This window comes from Periophthalmus magnuspinnatus, chromosome 17, assembly GCF_009829125.3.
Source record: "Periophthalmus magnuspinnatus isolate fPerMag1 chromosome 17, fPerMag1.2.pri, whole genome shotgun sequence".
Taxonomy (NCBI): Eukaryota; Metazoa; Chordata; class Actinopteri; order Gobiiformes; family Gobiidae; genus Periophthalmus; species Periophthalmus magnuspinnatus.
The window spans coordinates 21,251,665-21,271,615 of record NC_047142.1 but is presented as its reverse complement, the minus strand read 5'-3'; the positions used below and the strand labels follow the sequence as shown (position 1 = coordinate 21,271,615).

Sequence of the window (19,951 nt, the reverse complement as noted above, 5' to 3'; positions counted from 1 at the left end):
TTATTTGTACTTTTTCAGTATTTCTATGGTGCACAATTGTGTTGCATGATGTATAATGACATTTAGGTTAAATCTCATGTCTAGTATTGAAGCAGTCACTTTTGATCAATAGGCCTGTGTTGTATTATTTAATTTAATATAATTTTTTGGTATTTTTTCCTTTTTTCCCCAATGCGGACAGGCCAGGGATAACTTATAGGGGTTAAGCACTATACACTGGACAAAGTCTTCCTTCTTTTCTTTTATAACATAATATAATATAGTAAGAAATGCATTATCGTTATTATTATTATTTATTATTATTATTATTATTATTATTATTATTTATTCATTTATTTATTTTTATATATATAAGTCATCAGTACTTTTTATGGCAGATTTGAGTGATCCTACCAATATAACCTAAACAACATCACACTGCATTGTCATACAGACCTAATATTAATATTTTAAGACTGATTTAAAGTATGTTAAATTCACCATCTGAATTATCCATTGTATTCACCACTGGTCTGTGACCGTCCATGTCCAATATTTTCAAGATATGTCCCTTGGTGAAAAGAGTTTGGGCAACCCTGTTATAAGTCATAGTGGTTTTGGGCTTTGGACATGTACAGAAATTGAAGGCTGTTTAAAGCTGACAGACAGAAGGCCTCAAGACTGACTAAAACAACTAATACAATGTGATTACTAACAGATGTTGCCCAAGTTAAAGCTTTGCCTGTAATGTTCCACAGTGTAGCATTAACCCTTTCTCTCTCGGGACAAGTGACACACCAGGCCATGTTACAGATCATATCAGAGGAGAGGTGAGCCCGCTTACAGGAAGAATGCAGGTTTTAAAGTACTAAAACATCTGTAATCTAATGTATGCAAGTTAGATGAGTTTAATGCCATACAGTGGAACATTCCAGACAAAGCACACATTTTAGTATTACTTTTCTTCCAGAAAAACTGTTGGGAAGACACATCAGCTCAAAAATGTGTGTAGATATTGTCCATAAGAGGTCAAAGAAATAATTCTATATATATATATATATATATATGCATTAGATGTAAGGAAGCAGCAGCACAAGCCAGTTACGGTTAGGTTCATGTAACCATTTATTACAGAAAATTGTTAATGGCAGCTGAAATGAGTATTAGCAAAAAGTGAATACAATAAAGTATATTATTTGCTACACAAAGTCATACAACAAAAATGTGGCTGGATCTGAACATGACTTAACCTGAGCATGACTATTGGCAATAAAGGAACTAAAATGTCAGCTTACATCGCAAAACAAATTAAATCTATTCTTCATAAAGAATATAGATATGTGATCATTAATAATTGCATGTTTCTATTTCATTTTGGCACTGGCTGTCTTGTTATAATTGTAATCAAAAAGTTTTACATCCTTCATTTCCCCAGATTAAAATATTAAAATAAATTCATTCTGGCCTATCTGTAAGGCAAAGGACACATTTACAAAAGGAGAAAAAGCTCAAAAGATCAAAACAAATGTATCCAACTTCAATAACTATAAAATAAAAAAATATGTTACATTTTATTTCTACAAAATCATTTTTCAACCATGCAAATCAATGCATTTTTTGAGCTTAATACTTTGCAAGTCAGCAGTTTTCTAATACAAGTTTCTGACATAGTCTGAGCTGAATATTTTTTCGGCATCCAAACTAAATCAGGTCTGTATCAAGTCAATCAATAGCCTATTTTAAGTCATGGAGCCTTACAAGGATGCATATTAATGTGAATTCATTCAAGTGAAGTCCAGGTACAGTTTTCTGGAGTTTAGGATCATATATGTGGGGCGTGTAGTTACATACAAGACCGTTTTGAGGTGTGGGCAAAAAAAAGATTGCTTGGCTGATATTTTGACTATCTTATCAGTTATCAGCATTAAATCTCCAACATAGTCGGATATGTTGGTATGGCTGATATCTGACTAAAGGAAATTGTCAAGATCACAATATGGAAAATTCATCCTGGCTTTAAGAGGTAACTAAGCAATCAAAGTCATTGTAATTGGTTAATCCAGTTACTCATTTGGACCATGATTAAGGTTGATCAATATAAGTAGGAAAACTCACTAAATCTGAATCTATACCATGATGCAACATACAATTGCCAATCCCTATTTTGCCAAAATTAACTCAACATTCAACTTATAATAGATTAACTACCATCAGTGAACTACAACACTGAGAAGTGTTTAAGATTCAATGTAAAAAGTCCAAGTTCAAGTCCAAAAATCTATCTGAGGTCTAGTCTTACACAAGTGCAAGTTGATGTCAAATGAAAAGAGCGCCAGTATATTTATCACCCCTCAAAAACTGGTGTACTTAAAGGTGCACTATGTAACTTTTGTGGTGGAGTGTCCACTACTTGTCTCTATGGAGTCAAGTTTATAGACCTGAGAAACAAGTGGGTGACACCACCAGGCCTAGGTCAGATCTGTGGAGAGGTAAGCCCGCTCTCAACAATACATGCTTTTTTATTTTTTCTAAAAATATTTGTATTTAATTAGGGCAAATCAATAACATCTCCATGGAGACAAATAGGTGGCGTACCATCCACCAGAAGTGTTACGGAGTCCACCTTTAATGAGGAAGCTTCATTTTAGTTTCTTTTCGTAGCTTTTTAATACTTCACATTTACATGGACACATATCTTTTATACTTACAGTTACCACAGCACATGCATCTTTCAGATCATCAGGACAGCAAACAGGAGAAATACAGTCGGTTTAGCCTTTTTATCAATACTTTCTCAGTTCTTGTGTCTAGGACAATATTGTTTTCCTGTAAATAGTGTAAAAGTCTTGTTCCATAATTTGAACAGCACAGGCTGCAGTGTGTCGACACCAGGGCCAGATGAAGGCACTTTGAGTTTAGTGACACGTGGCTGATATGAGGCGAGGTCTGTCTGTTCCTGTGTCCTGTGATGGTGGTTTTAATAAAGAAGAGGAGGAAGAGGAGGAGAGGATTTGGGATTTAGGAGTACTGCTGCGTGAATTTCTGGTGGAACTCCTTCACTTTGTTGAGCAGAATCTTCAGCTTGTCTATTGGCGGCAGGATGGTCATTCTGGACACCAGGAAATATAATTAAGTGAGCAAGTTCTCTTTCTTATCAGACTAGCACACTAAAATACATTTTCAGATACCAAGGCAGCAACTAATCATTAATTTAGTAGTCAACTAGTCAGCCAGTATTTTTTGATTAGGCAAATGATTCTTTCTACAGTGACTTGAGAATAATTAAAGTTGTGTAAATGTGTATAAATAGAAAACTTTAACAAATATGTATTATTGACATTTTTAAGTACATTTTTTGCCATTTTTGATTGAACAATGTGATGAAACATCTTTTGGCAAGTGTTTAAGAGTCTGTGTTGTACAGATAACAATTAACAATTATTAAAATAGTCAAATTAGTAGTTAAAGCAACATTATTTAACATTAGATTCTGAATAGATTTGTTCCTTTCTAGAAAAAAGCCATACATGAATTCAATTTTTGTGCCTTGCGGAGAATTTGAATTAGAAAGACATCTGCATAACTAGTGAGGAATCTATAACTTTAACCAACCAATCTTAAAATTGATACTGTTATATACAAACAGCTAACTTAATTTGGAGAATGTCTTGATTTTGTGTTGCACACCTGAAATGATATGTGCCCTCCCTCTGCCCAAAGCCACTTCCTGGTACGAGGCAGATCCCAGTCTCCTCCAGCATCTTCATACAGTAAAACATGTCGGGCTGCTGGCCTTTCTCCTGCACAAACAGACACAAATATGCTTCAGGTTTGTGTGAGTCATCCAAGTTTTATTGAGATTGAGAGCAAGCCATTCTAATTATCAGTGATATCTTTTACTAGTGATATGATTGCGTCTTTTTAATCAGTGAAAGCATGCGGTTTGGAGTAGAGTTCAGATGTTGGAGGAACAAATTTGACTATCTTTCTGTGTGTTAAATGGTAATATTTAAGAGTCTATATTGTCTATGTTCAAGAAATTATTACTGAAAGCCATTTTATTTGTTTTTAATAAGACAACATAAAAAGGAATAGAACATCGTAATGGATTTTTTTTGTATTGCCCAGCCCTACTCATCACTAACGCAATCATTTCATGTGCTCTAAATACCGCTTTGGAATTCAGTGTTTTATAACAATTGAAATTAGTTATTACTCATAGTATCAAGTATAAAATGGATGAATGTAAGTTTGTTTCATACCAGTCGGAAATGTGACTAAATACAAAAGCTAATTTGTTAACCACATGTGTTTATTAAACCCACCTTAATTTGAACATTGGATATTTGTTTTCCCTATAAATTTCAGATTTCCTTTTCTCCAATTCAATTAATGCTATTGTTTGCAGATTTTTAACCATTTCTCACCTTTTTTTCAAGGAATCCATCAAATAATTTTCTTTGTTATTGACCGGGCAAGAGGCTAGCTAAGGAACTACCTATGGACATTTGAGTTGTTACAGTTCGAAACAATACAGCAAGATAAGAATGAGGCTTTCCTGTTGTGTTCACCTGGTTCCCCTTGGACCCTGCTTTGATGCCCGGAGGTCGGACACTTTTGGCTCTTACTCTCCTCAAACTACCCTGACACAAGATCTACTGACGCTACCTGACCGGTCCTCCTGTTAAACTGCGCTGAGACCTTTCACTAAGCCACAAAAGCAACAAAGAAGCCCAGTACGTTGCTGCAGCTAAACTTGAATTTCCTTCGGTATCTCTCTTTCTTAATGATAAGAAAATATTCATTCAGTTTGCTTTTACATCCTGTTTGAATGATTCAGTCTTAGTAGTATTACTATTTTTCAGAACAAGCTCAATAGGCTAAAAGTGACTGCCAACAGTGAAGCCAACTTCTAAATGCTAGTGCTTACCCATTTATTGGTCCTTAACTCTACGACTTTGTGAGATTGATCATGAAACATCAGGTAAATTCCTCTGACCTTAAAGTGTGAATATTATAGAAAATCATTTGTTCCCTCAGAGCACAAGGTGGGACGTGGGCACTGGGCTGAGTCTAGTAAAATCCAGATATGGCTGCTTCTGTATTATGGAAGATATGACAGAATTGTATAATATTGTAACTAGGGTTGAGTTATCAGTTAGAAGATCTGTGACATTAGTAATGTAGGAGCCATATGATATGTTAGTTGCCGTGGCAATGCGTAAGGGGCGGGGTTCACGTGGGCAAGGGTGACGTACTGGGAGGTACAAAGGCACCGGGTTTCCTGCTGTCTGACAGGTGGAGAGGGGAGACGCCGGGTAGCCGTATTTTTCGTTGACCGCTTTATTTTTCTGCTTGTTACCATACCAGTTTCTGTAGGCCTACAACTTACCATCTTTGTATGTGTAACCTGCTTAGACATTGTGGAACCAACTGATTAAAACACCATAAAACGCACTTCGTGAGTCATTCAGTTCTTCCAAATAATAGCGCGTCAGAACGAGGTACTGGACCCGGACTCCTCTCGAAGCGACACAGGCATATGGTCGCTACAAGTAATATCGGAGAGCGTCCCCAAATAAAATGCATCTTGTATATTTGGCACCAATAATTTATCTGCACTGCCCCTGTCTCTGTGTGTGTCTCTGTGTGTGTGCCCATGTTTTATGCCCAGTTAGTCATCAGTGCATCAGATTAGTTTTCAAGAAAATAATAAAAAAATATGTCTCTATTCATGTTCACACAATCATGCAACAAATTATTTTCTACCATGGCCAATGAGAATTCCTCTGCTAACTGCTGTAGTCTGGACAACAGTTAATTCACATTCTGCATAACTTGACAGAATGAAAATATTCATTATTCACTTAAATACATGACAATATAGTGAATTTAGGAAGCAGTGCTAATTGAATGGTACATTTAACTACTAAAATAAAAGATCAAACAATGGCAGAAGATAGACTGGTTGTTTTTCTTCCATTTTGAATGACAATCATTATGAACTAGTTTGCTGTTGTCTTGTAAAACCTCCATTATGGAAACTATGCAAAATTTCAACCCAATGCTATTACAAAAATAGCATACAAAATAATATAAAACCTTGTTAAATTATTTATTTATCTTGAACGGGTCAACGCAAATGAATGATAGACGTACCAGGGCCTCTTGAATGGCCTTCTGGGGGATGGTGATGCGCGGGAACGAGTACATGGCTCCTTGGACTGGATTACATCTGATTCCTGGTACAGTGTTCAAAATCTGTTCAGTGAGTTTGGCCTTCTCCGCTAAGGCACTTAATGTAGCTGTGCGCTCCTGAAAGGGACAATAAAAATAAGTGTATAATAAAAAAATATTTATAAGTAATGGGTAATACAACGATGAAAGCAATGGAGCACAAATTTTACAGCAGGACGTAAGTGTAAGATTTTATATATATTTGTTTATGTCCATTCACTTATTGTGCTCTTTAAATGTCAACAAGGACCTTACAGTCATTTATTTTATTTTTGTCAACAAGTACATGGCTCAGCCCACCCCTCGTTAACGGTTATAGTATGCGTCTTGCTTAACATTGGTAAGTAGTATTTGGTACAAGTAAAATATCTTTCTAATATTTCTTTCTAGCATCCTCTCAGAAAATGCATCACTTTTAAACATGCATAATGAGATAGGATTTGTGTGGGATGATCTTCCCATCACGTTCATTTACTGAGACATGGGACTAGCACAAAGAACAGAGTGGGTTGAATGGATCAATTTTCTCACCCTGTCAGAGGGTCTGAGGTGGTTGTGTTTTAGTTTACTACAGTAACCAATGTGTTGTATTCACATAAATCTGGAACCACATTTAAAGACTTCCACTAGAACTTTTACTATAACAAGACAAATTCTACATGCTTTTTACACTTGTATCATATGCAGCCTCCATCTGTTGAATCAAGTTCTGTTCTTTTAACGTTGGCAAAGCAATGAACAGACAGTTTTGACAGACTTTGACAGAGAAATTGTAAACTTACAATCAAAACGGTCCACAGAGCCTCAAATGACTTCATAACTAACTATATATGTAAATTTGCTCCTAATGTAATTTGCTAGAAAAGTAACAAACTAAAAATACATCCACTTTATGTAAAAGCCATGTAAAATGTAAAAGTATATACCTTGATAAAGCTGTTGTAGGAGGGCTCTCCGGGCTGAGGAGGGTTGACCACGAGGTCCATGAGGGCTTGTCCTGGGACCGGAGCACAGAGGCGCACAGACACCAGTTTGGTCAGCTGGAACTTCACGTCATCGTCCATGTTTATCACCTCCATGTAGCCGCCACGGAAACCACACCTGAGAGCAACAATGGTACAAAAACATACACAAGAATGCCGAAATATAAATGGAAGTATTTTTTATTATGTTTTATTATTTTGAATAGTTTGGAAGACTTACTCTCCCATGTAACACTTGGAGGTGGAGTGGAATGAGGCCAGTTCAACAGTTTCTGAATACTCCGGGCCCATCTCAAACAGAACCTTCTTAAATGAGTGAAATTGACAGCCCTCTGCATACACATTATCCTGGTACACCTGGAAAAAATTCCCATTCAAAAGATGGTAAGATCACAGACAAATAATTAAGGTCGTTTAATTAAAGAGTAAAATGCAAAGACAATACCTCATCTGCCATCAGGAAGAGACGCTCCTTAGCAGCAAATCGAATGACATCCTCTATACACTGTCTGCTCTGAACCTGACCTGTCCAAGAGAGAAAAGATGGTAATACTATGCTGCCCTCTAGTGTTTCTTCTAAGTAATGTATTAAACGATGCCGATAAAATAAGGGCATGAGAACAAAAAGAAGAAATGCGGCAGTCATGTGGATTAGCGATAAGTGGCTTGGAAAAAAGCTGATTAAAAGGGCAACATCGGAGCATGTGGAACAAGATACACCACATATTGAATAAGCACTAAAGTGTCTAAAAATTAGCAAAGGTATTGATTTCAAAATATTTGTCAAATAAATGTTTAGGTACCAGACACAATTATTACTTAAAAGAAAGTACAATAAATCTAAAGCCTTAAATATGGGGTACCTGATTTCCCAATCATGAAAGGAGAAGGTAGATATAAATCTAGTAGTTCTTAGCTCTCACTAACTATTTGGAACAACACGAGTGTTCATATCCGTGCATTTTATGGCCACTAGAACAGCTTTAGAACAGATTTTTAGAACTATTTTACAACAACTGCTACTAGATGTATAACTTCAGAGCACAAACAATCAAATTTCATAACTTCTCTCGACACAGCATGTATATCTGGACATAGTTTCATCATAATAACAGTAGTACCGGTGGGGTTTCCGGGGTTGATGATGCAGAGGGCGCGAGGGTGGCAGTGCTGTCGGGCTTCGTTCACAGCCCTCTGCAGCTCGTTGATGTCCATGCTCCAGCAGTTCTCCTCGTCCAGATAATAGTTGATCTGCACTGCACCCAGCTCTGCCAGGGCGGCCGAGTACAGCGGGTACTGCGGTATGGAGATCATCACTCCGGTGCGGTCTATGCCCTGGCCACACACCAGCAGCTTCAACATGGTCTGACAGACAGAAATACAATGAAAGTCATACACATTTTACAATCAACCATTAAACATTTACGATTAATGATGCACTAATATTTCTAATGGAATCACCATCATCTGATATTATTTTGCCTGGAATCTTCTACAGAATGGTGTTAACCATATCTCCATACCACACCTAACAACTTAACTTGAAGGAATGGAAGATATAATATTTTAATGTCATACTGTGGAACACTCTGGCAAAGCGATAACATCTCCATGAACACCCGGGGGAAAAAACCTTCTGCCAGAAAAGTTACTCTGCACTGCACCTTAAAGTTTTTAACTATTAAGTGGTGGTTTTCAGTTACTATATTGTATTATGTCATACTATCCACTACACTGTATTTTCATAAGAATGGTCCAAAAGGAAAATCCATAAATGATGAACCTGTTTTGATATTTTAAAAACGTGCCTGATCTGATCATTTATAAATGTGTCTAGGTCTTTGAATTCGTTATATCACAAGTTCACAACAAATATCTACATATAGTTTGCACCCCTGTCTCAATTGAAATAGTGTACTAGTAGTGCATTTATGCTAACTCAAACTACACTACGAAGTAGTATTCAATATGGTGTGTACCACAATGCCGTCACTTGCTCCTGTGGTGAGGTAAATGTTCTCGGGGTCACAGGGCACGCCTCCGTCTCGTCGCTCGATGTAGTTTGCCACGTCCTGTCGCACTGAGTCTATGCCCTGACTGGGACTGTACGCACCTGCACACAAAGAATACAAGTGCATTAAAGTAAGGCTGCAACAAAGTATTAGTATTTCAATATATTGTGATATACTTACTGTATTTGATCCCTAGGTTTCAAGTGAGTACTGTTGTCATAGCAATTAACAAATCCATATCAGAATACTGTATCATTTGAATGCACAAAAGCCCTCAAAAAGTCATTCAAAACAGAAATCTTGTCGACAAAATAATATCAACAAATGATCATTTGGATATTTTCTAAAACTGAATTGTGGAAGCATAATTTTGTTACATATTTGTAGGAAAACAATATTTTGACTTGTTTAACAGTAGAATATCATATAACATTGAGTAGGTAAAGGATTATTCTGTTAGGAATGTATATATTTGTATATATTATCACAGTATTATTGCTATACAGTATCATAATCCATGTGAGCCATGCGAGGTACCCTATAATTCTGAGCTCTAATATGACGTTTCCAGTTTTCAGTGTGACACTATAATGATACCATGTGTAGAGCTTAATTAAGGTGAAGGTGATAATTATAATGCACTGAAGCTCAGAACAAATACTGACCCAAACTGGAGCCGCCACAGGACTGCAGGATGCGCCGGGCTCGGTTCTTTGCATCCTCAGGGAATGTGTTGTCGTTGAGGAGTTCAGGGTATGAGCAAAGAGCTAAAACCTGGAGACAACAACATAAATGAGCACAAAATCTGACAAATGACGGATACAATGAAATAAAAGTACACATTTTTTGAGTGGAAAAGAGTGATGTAGGAATATTGCTTTTTTTTTTACATTACACAACAAATTTTGCTACATCTCACAACAACTGGACTGACTGAGGGATTACACAGATATCTTGAAAGACTTATGAATTTTTTGGCTGTTTTAGATTGCTGTCAAGAGCTGTGCTAGGAATTAGGGTTGTCCAAAAAATAAAAAATAAAAAACACAAAAAACCACGAGATACTCTGAAGAACTGATACTGAAAAAAAAAACAAAGTTGGACCTTGTATTTTATAATGGTTTTCTACATGAGAACTTGAACACATCATAATACTAAAGAAACTACCACAATTTTGCCTTGAAATACCAGTATATATTCTATTATACAAAAAAGGGGCTTCTAACTATCATGTGGTCAAAATCTGTGTCAATCCTTTTCCTTTGTATGTAAATGGAGCACAAAGAAACAGAAATGTAAGTACTGTGACCACACTAGTATGAATAATACTGAGCTTATGTAGCACTAACTTGATGTTTATGAGGTAAAGAACACCTGTTACATATATATTCAAGATGCTACCTGAGTGAAGAATTTTTGGATGTAAAGCAGAGGGGTCATATGTAAGGAGTGTCTGACCTGTCTGAAGAAGGTGATTGGCTGCTGGCCCATAGCATGTGCATCACCAATGTTAGCCTTGATGACTTCGGCAAATGGCTTCTCTATACCCTGCAGAAAGAGACATGGGTTAGCATAGCATCAAGTTGATGGTTTTATCCAGTTGGAACAGATACATGAGTTGGAAGGAGCATGAACATTTGTAGAAAATTTGTTAAGACTCAAAATGAATAATAAAAGCACAAATTTACAACAGGAAAAATAGAATACCATTTTTTAATCACAATAATCACAACAGAATTATGTCACTACAACAGCTTAATTTCATCAACCGTTTTAAAATGAGGGATTGACTATGTAGTAACAAGTAGTAGAGAAGTACCAATAGGGGGCAGAGAGACAATCTGAAGAATTACAAGAACTAAAAATTTACAGTATTAAAATGTTTACAAATCCAAATCTACTTAATTATAGTGAATTAAATGCATTGTTATGTCCATCAATTCTGGTTTTATATAAATGTCAAGACAAAAGAATGTATTTGACACTTGAGTTATCGGCCTCCCATGACGCAGTAATGGACAAAAACAAAAAACATGTCGACTCTGTTTACGCTTTTGGGGTCTTGACCTGAGCAGCTGCAGAGCACACAGCCGGGTCAGGACTTTGCACAGTACTCTTGCTTGGATGGACTGAACAAACTGGGTTATCTAAGCAAAATACACCATGCATTTGAGGCAGGGGGCAACTCAAACTTGACTTTATTTCAGTATATTTTTTAGCTGAAATCTTACTTACTTTTCTCTAAAATTTTGAAATATGTAAGTTAATATTTACATGTAGGACCCACAGTCTACTTAACAAGTACTAAGCAGTGGGCGGAAATAGGGGGTAGGTGAAAAGAGATATTTTCTGAGTACTCTACCCTCAAATGAAGGACAATACAGGTTAATCAAACATGCATGCTCAAAATAAATACAACTATGAGTAGGCTAAGGGAGGGAGAACGATTTACACAAGAAATTTTACGCTGTATAAAAAGTTTAGAGTTGCTGAAATACATATCATTAAGTAAATACACAAATGCCAATATTTTTAGAACATGAGCACTGTCAGCTAAAAAAAAACCTTCTGGTACTTAGCAACAGGAAACCCTACTATATCCATCTGCATCCATTACATTTGATCATGTTACGTTACACCTGCTGCCACTAGAACAGCTGCTCCCAAACTACAAAGAACGAGGCCCTTACATCAGTTATGATACCCCTCTACTGTTCTGTGGTTCGCGCCATAAACTTGTCCACACGAACACCTCAAGGAGCTTGTTAACACTGACTTAAAAAATTGTAAAAAATCTAATAAAAAAAAAAAAGATCTTATTAGCATTAACAAAACTGCATTGAACTTTAGTTTAGATTATAGTATTGTGTTAAAATGTGTTAAAATAGTTGGTAGAATAAATAAACAGAAAGACATTGCATTTGACCCATCAATAATAATAATAAAAATAATGATAATGATAATAAATAAAAACTTTTGGCACATTCTGCACTGAATATATTTGGGTATTCATTATTGTCTCACACCTGTATTAGAATTGCACTAAAAGGCACTTATACAACTGATATGATTTGCATTAGTTATTTTATAGATATTCTTTTAGCCAAATTTTCAAATAGGGCATATTTGTTTACAAAGTGTACACAAACATTACAAAAGTTTGTGCAAATTTAATCTTATCTTGTTCATTTGCGACTTTGCTTCTCAGAAACCAAACTCAAGACAACAGGAAGTACAGAAACCAACTTTACAGTATCCATTGCTCATTTAAAATAGACGTACTGTCATGTAATCTCTCAGGACATGTTATTTAAGGTTATGTCACGATAGGAAAAATGGAAATGCTGCCAACATGCAAGCAAAGAAGTACCAGCATGACGAAGCAGAAAGTTACAACCTCAAATACAAATACGTGGCATGTTTATTTGGTTAGCATTGCTGTTCTGAGATTTGAGCATTAAAAAAAGAGTCTCTTGCTTATTGGTTACTGGAGCAGGGGCGTCTCCCGGTCTGAGCCAATAATTTTATAGACTGTGGATAATGCCTCCAGGGTCAAAGAACAACACAGAATCTGGGAAAAATAAAATGATCTCTGTGCCTGTTGAGGCTTGTAAAGAAAAAAATGGCCAACGACATTATTGCCAATGCAAGGTAGAAGAGAGTTTAACTTATATTATGTATTAGGTAACAAAATATACACTATGCAAATTGTGAGGTTTATTAGATAACACTGCGATTAATACTTCAACCACCAATCCTGTATGGGTGTAGTTTACTGAAACATTCCTGTGTGTATTGATATTTTGTGTGCTCTCAAAACTATACTACGCTATGAATACTACTCTAAGTACTACTGCTACAACTATCCAAGCAAGATATCAATGACTTACCAGACTTAGATTTGTTAATTTACAAGTTAACTTTTACAGTACTTTATAACAATAAACACATTTTAAAATACAGTACTTTCAAAACTGTCCTTGGGTAAAACTTTCAAATTTCAAATGCTGTTAAAACAACCATAACAAAAGAATAGCCAGTACAAAATGCTGAAAGGTCAACATCTGCAATTCATGCTTCAGAAAAGCGAATATCCTTCAACAATTTGTCTTTCTTTGTCTAACATGCCAATTCAAACAACTTCTTGTATGTGGAACATTATCCAAGTCTGAGTGGTGAATCTGAGCCAGGCTTGTGCCCAGTGCCCATAGCAACTGCTCAAGCTTTAGAAAGTATTTGAAAAGGCCCCTCTCTCTTCTCGGCCTCATCTATGGGCGGGTCATTACAACAAACAAAGAACGCACTAACAACATAGTTACTTCAGGCTCTCTTTATCGCTCCTTTCTTCAATGTCTCTCTAACACTCTTCTACCCACACTTCTTCCTCTCTTTCTCTCTCCCTCTCTACAAAAATCGAGATATTCCATCCTTGGTTGATGGGAACACCGTGTTACTGTAATAGGCAAAGGGCAGAGGAATTATTCAAGTTTTGAATAACAGTAATCTGAGGCGCACTAAAAGGACATTGTTTTGTTTGATTCACTAAACGACAAAGGAAGTAACCCGTTTCCCATAGTAACCCAACACCTGCTCAAACACACACTGCAAAAACTCTAAAGCAAAGTGAAAGTTGTGTAATTGGATTAGATTGGGTGAGGAATATTTTTTTTTTTTCTACTTGTAGCAAGCTGTAATGAAATAAGACTAGAAGCAGGACAATTACACTGTTCTCTCAACCTTAAAAATAAGTGGACCATTAGAATAGTGACTTCACACTTCATTGTTCATACTATAGCAAGAGCATTTTTTCCAAGAACAGTTTATGCTACAGAGCAAGTCAAATTCAAATTAGATGAAATTTCATGTAACTACAGAAGTTGCAAATATCCTTCCTTATTTTGGTCAATGTATGTGTGTTCCATTTACGGCACACTTTCAACATGTCCTTAATACTGAAACTAAAGGGGGAAAACAACCACATGTGTCAATTTTATCTTATCAAGTTCAACGCAATATAATACTTAGAGCAATAATAATGTGTGTGTAATGGGGACACTGATAAATGCTCTTTTGTGTTTTGTTCTGAGATCTTTCCCCACACCCGCTCCACCTCTGTCATGCTCTGAATGAGTGACTGGTGGATTAAACCAATCACAGCAAAATGTTAAACTCTCAGAAGAAGCAGGTGGCTTTAGTTTCCTCTTAAATGAATTATACAGATAAGTTTGCATGCATCATGATAAACTTAAAAACATGATCTAGGTGCACAGAAAAAAACGGCATCATATAAACTATAGTGTGTTAAAGTAATGTGTTTTTATTTATTTCTAGAAACCTTCCACAAACCTTCCAAAGGTATCAAAAACAATTTGTCAAGACAAAAAGGAAAATAATTAAGCCAAATTAGTCACTATCAGTCACAGAATGAGTCACTATATGATAAGCACTGACTAAATAGATGGTAAACCTGTTGGCATATATTTAAATGACCTCCCCCCGTTATTACTGTGGCCTTCACCTGTTCAGTCTGTCGTCTTTTCCTCATGTCCCAAAGCAGAGACAGTTTCACAGCAGACTGCTCTCTGCACACTAAGCTACTGCCACATCACCATTAAGCGTAAACAAACAAAGTTACTGTACTACTTTGATGATTTGCAACAAGAGGGATGAGTACTAGAGGGGGGCAGAGAAGCCTAAATTAAATAGAACTTAAGTTGAATTGAAAAGTTCAGTTACCTCATAATGTTAGCCACTTCTAGGATTTGTTAAGATTTGATATTGGTTTTTATTCAGCATAACAGTATTCCAATAAATGAATATAGTTTTGAACATGACACAAGCACACAAGTGTATAGTGACCAAAAATGTTAAAAGTCTAAAAAATTGATAACCAGATACAAACTGATACTTGAGCTATAGTATCAAAACTAGATACTCATTTGAAGAAGTATAGATACTGAAAAAAGAAACCTCACAATAAGACATATTTGAACCCTTCCTTGTTGTTCAAGACCTAAAGACCTAAAGCTACTAGTATAAGACTATATGATATGGTATTACAGAAGCTACTTTTTGTATTGAAAATGACATTCTATTACCTAAACAAATATTTTTTGTCATCATTGTATTAAAATGTCAAGTAACAAGCCATTCCTTAGTATCGTAATCAAGTTTGAAATGTTATAATTGTGACAACACTACACTCAGAACAATGGTAATAAGTCACTTGAATTGCTTATTTAAATGGCCACTTCTATCATTTACACTGAGAAAAACGTGTGACATAGTTGTGAGAAAGGGGAACAATAGAACAGAAACAAAACTGGGACAGTGGATGTTGAAATTTATGACTGAAATACCATGTCACTAAAGACTGACCATGATTTTGTTGATGCAAGACAGACAAGGCCAATTTCTAAACAACGTTTGGACTTTGACTCAAGTTTTAAGAGTATAGATCACCGCGTTCTGTTAGGTTTATGGGGATGTAACAGTAACTAAATAACATCTTAAAGAGGAGGAGCCTGCGTGTGTAATTATAAAATTTGAGAGGCAGAAGTCACGTCTCAAAGTTTATTTTCACAAATGTAGCATTGAAAGTATTAAGGTGTGAGCAACTCTAATCTAGCAAAATATTACTATTAATAAAAAATAAATACAAATACTGTAAGTTAAATACCCAGATCACAAACAATTATTTATAACTACCATAAAAGTCATCATGAGATATTTTGGTAACAAAGTGTTAAAAATAATAAAAAGAAAATTTTTCCATCATTAAAAAAAACTAAGTGTTGATGCAGTTTACTTTTAAAGGTGCTCTATGTAACATTTCCCATTGTGTGTCATTGCTTTGCCTGGAATGTCCCACAGTGTGGAATTAAAGTAAATTAAGTAAATAATACCTGGGAAAAAACATGCATTCTTAAGGGCTCTCACTGTAACGTGGCCTTGTGGTGTCACCTGCTTGTCTCCATGGCAATAGATTAGGTTTAATGTCATATTGTGGAACATCAAGGCAAGGCAATAACATCTTCATGTAGACAAGCAAGTGGGGAACACTCCACCAATATTAACAATATAACATTACATAATGTTGTATTGTTAATATTTTACAATGTTTGTCCATGTAGCCTAACAATGTTGTTGTATATAGCTGGCACTCATAACAATTAGATATGTTATCAGACAGTGGCACATATAAGATTTTGCAGGGCAGTACAGACCTCAGACAGCTCTCTCTCCAGCTCCACGGCGCGCTGCACGATGGGTCCCCTCACCGCGTACTCCACCATCTTCACCGTGGGGTTCATGGTGTCCAGGGTGAGCACCTTGGGCCGGGATATCCCATTCTCGGACATTTTCTCTTTGGGGAGGCCGCGACGAGATGAGGTCAGACTGGACAAAGCTCTGCACATATGGGAGGACACAGAATGGGGAGATGTCAATGACGTGGAGCAGCTGGGACCACCGGGCTGTCTACCGCTACAAGCCCCCAGAAAGTCGCGTGGTGCCCGGTGTACCAGGCGCAGATTTCTGGGGGAGAGGAAACGCATTCTCGTAGCAGACATCTCTTCCCAAAATTGTTCAAAAGTCAATATAAAGTGCTGTAGCGACGGTCTGGTTTTGAAAGTGTTGGTAAGTCGGTGAACGCGCGTCTAAAATGCGCAATTCCTGGACTTTGGACTTGTAAAAGCGACAGAGTCGCGTTCGCCTAAAGCCCGCACCGACTACAACTTTCACTGTGGAAGTTGGTGACTCTGGTGTGCACACATGGCACTGTTGCCCGCCTCAGCACCCCTCCTCTCGGTGTGGCTTATTCAACGTCATCCCTCCCCTTCTCTGGTCCTCTGCGCACCACTAGCTGTCAGTCAGGACGCACTTCTCCGGTTACTGTAGAGCAGAACTCAGGAGCGCTTTAAGTAACTGAAGGGAAGTTACGTGATACACTTTTGACAACGTAGAGGTTTCAATTCGTCTTTTTAGTTTTCTGGGCCACAATTTTTGGCTTTAGACAGTGCACCGCCATGCAGTTTTGGAGAGGTAGATAGTTCACAAGTATATAATAATAAATGCCCTTACATTTTGATCCCACTTATGCATAAACTCTGATCTAAACACTTATCTCAAAATGTTATCTGCAAATCTTAGACTTCTGTTCATGTTCAAGCCCAAATCTAATGAATAAAACTAACTGACAGACTTGGACCTCAAGGCTGCAGTGAAGGGTACATTAAGTCCAATAAAAATTCTGAGTGTCAATGGAAAAAACTAAAAATGTAAATTAAATGTAAAAATGAACTGACACTATAATTACTATGATAATGTATTAGTACCAGCACTTATGAGTCATGTGCATGCAAGACTGTGCATGCAAAATTAAATGCTAGCCAGCAATAAGATGGAACAACAAAATCAAAAGAAAGTATAACTTTATTTAATATAATAAAAATAAAATAAATAGCAGTTGTGCTTGAAAGGTAGTAATCATTTCCATAAATTTGTTAATTCAAATGTTGCCTGAGGCGTGTCAGTGTATGCCAGTGCTTTAATGTTCAAATACAACCTTTAACATTATAGAAATCAGACAGTGAACAAGTAATGTAAAGAACCAGTAGATCAAAACCCAGTGGATGTGACTATCTGTGAAAGTGTCTGGTTGGCCACAGAGCGCAGTGCAAATGTAGGCACTGAGAGAGGCAGCAGCAGGAAGAGCTGGTGCTGACTGGTCTGTAGTCCATAACACTTGCACTCCTCTGTCACCAGGTAGCACTGCTGTGGCTGATGGGAGAATCCCTGAAGAAAGTCGTCTGAGCTGCTCCGAGTCTGCTCTTCAAACGGACTGTCCTCCTGGTGGAAGTACCTAGTGACGCTGAAGATGTAAAAGAGCTTCAAAAGTTCCCAGCAACGGGCTCTAGAGGGCAGCACAGGGTCAGGCTGGTGTGACGGGGCTCTGACACAGGAGAAAGAGCGGTGTGTCTCTCTGTTTATCAGCATCAAAGACAGCACATCCTGCCTCTGAGTGACAGATGGAGGTAAGCAGCGTTCTCCAATAGCCAAACAGTCTCTGAGAGAGTCCACCAGAGGAGACCAGAACTGGCACAGCAGTTGGCTCTCTGCCCTGTGCAGAGATGGCGTAGGGCCACAGAGCACACACACATCCGCCCCGGGCAATAGCTGGAAGCGCAGGAGGCGAAGCGCTACAGTGGGGCTGGTCTGAGGCAGGAACACTGGGTAGTCACAAGAAGAGGATCCAGACTTGGACAGTGTCTTAATTAAGGCTAAGAGCAGCACCACCTCTTGAGGCATTAGATGACACCACTTTTCAGTTGCTGCAGCTATTCGTCCATGAATGACAAGGCAGCCACACTCACTGTCAGCGGCCTGAGCAAAGCCAGCCATAGCCTCCTGGAGCAGAGCAGGGTTAGGGGGCAGCAGTGAGTCGGCACAGTGCGTCAGGTTTCCCATGATGCTCTGCTGTCTCTCCTCCAGCAGCAGGTCTATGAGGCTGAAGCAGGCTCGCAGGTCCCTCTTGAGACGCTCCACGTTCCTCAGAGTCACTATCTCGTCCTGTCCCAGCACCAGTACCATACAGCCCCACACATTGTCCAGCAGCCGCTGCAGGTACAGCTCCTCCTCTGTGAGGCTGCTCTCACTCCTCTGACCTCCACTCACAGCAATGAGCATCACACTGTCCTTAAACACTCTCCACACCACCTTTCCCCCTCCTCCAGTGCCACAGCTGAGCAGAGACACCCCCTGACCCCCTCCAAACATGTGCACTCCATTCAGTGACCCAATGACCGAGAAAGGCAGCGGTTTAGAGCTACCCCGGGTGAACAGGGGCACCCCACTGTTAGCAGTGAGGCACAGGAGCTGCACTGGCCCATCCTGGAGCATCATCCCGCCTCTGTACAACCGGTCTGGTCTAGAATAAACCAGTGCACAACAATACTGTTCCTACAAAGGCCGGTTAGGTATTTGGGGTTGGATAAAGTAGTATTGTAACAGCACCCAAAATAGCTTAGTGCTATGAGCCGCTTAACGTCAGCACCATGTTGCTGATGCAATAGTCCATACATGTAGCTGGGCTAGCTCAGCTTTGTCTCCAAAGTGAAGAAGCTAACATAATTAGGACATTCATCCCTCCAATACCGAAGACAAGTCCCTCATTTCCGTGTTTAAACTCAATTTCGGTTCAGATTAGCGCACCTGCAGTAAAGAGGTTAGCGGAACAAGTTACCGTTTCCACAGCAACGCAGTCCCATGTTTCATTCTTCAGACGAACGTCCTCATGAGCCGGTTTGGTTTAGCCCGCCAAAAACTGAGGAAAACCAGGAATGACAACAGTAAAATAACAATGAAAGGGAGGCGGACCTGTGCTCAGCTCTCACACTCTTCCCGTTATCATTTCCAATATGTAAAGGGTCGTCACGCTTTGCCTGGTTTAGCCGCACGTTGATGTCGAGGATGTCTTCCAACATTTATCTCGCGATAGTTATAAACGTGACTACGCACAAGGCGGATTTCAACAAGAACAGCAGAGGGCGATGTCTCAATTAGGTCTGGTGTATTGCATCATGTCCAAATCATGTCACCGTCAAAATGCATAATACAGCACTTGAGGGGGCTTTGTTTATGCTTAACTTATTATCAATCAACCCATCTGACAAATATTTTCACTTGGCACATTAAATGTGCACCATTTAACTTTTCTGGTGGGGGTCTGACTCTCCACAG

The 19,951-nt window shown here is 38.1% G+C and overlaps 2 protein-coding genes across 4 annotated transcripts; both read right to left on the bottom strand.

The window, feature by feature from the left end:
• Positions 1–1,086: 1,086 nt before the first annotated feature.
• On the bottom strand, positions 1,087–19,713 carry gpt (glutamic--pyruvic transaminase). 3 transcript variants are annotated; one of them, XM_055228332.1, is made up of 12 exons: positions 19,455–19,713; positions 16,438–16,621; positions 10,670–10,759; positions 9,877–9,985; positions 9,179–9,312; positions 8,321–8,564; positions 7,645–7,724; positions 7,420–7,556; positions 7,143–7,317; positions 6,139–6,294; positions 3,667–3,779; positions 1,087–3,088 (listed from the first exon to the last, which is right to left on the bottom strand). In XM_055228332.1, exons 1-12 carry the CDS (start codon positions 19,484–19,486, stop codon positions 2,998–3,000), a joined length of 1,545 nt encoding a protein of 514 aa, XP_055084307.1. In that variant the 5' UTR covers positions 19,487–19,713; the 3' UTR covers positions 1,087–2,997. The 3 variants fall into 3 exon arrangements, with proteins under 3 accessions (XP_055084307.1, XP_055084308.1, XP_033838162.1); XM_055228333.1 differs by having other exon boundaries at positions 19,589–19,686; XM_033982271.2 differs by lacking the exon at positions 19,455–19,713 and having other exon boundaries at positions 16,438–17,067.
• Positions 17,619–19,421, bottom strand: fuz (fuzzy planar cell polarity protein). Its single transcript, XM_033983098.2, has one exon. It carries the CDS (start codon positions 19,112–19,114, stop codon positions 17,831–17,833), a length of 1,284 nt encoding a protein of 427 aa, XP_033838989.1. The 5' UTR covers positions 19,115–19,421; the 3' UTR covers positions 17,619–17,830.
• Positions 19,714–19,951: the final 238 nt, after the last annotated feature.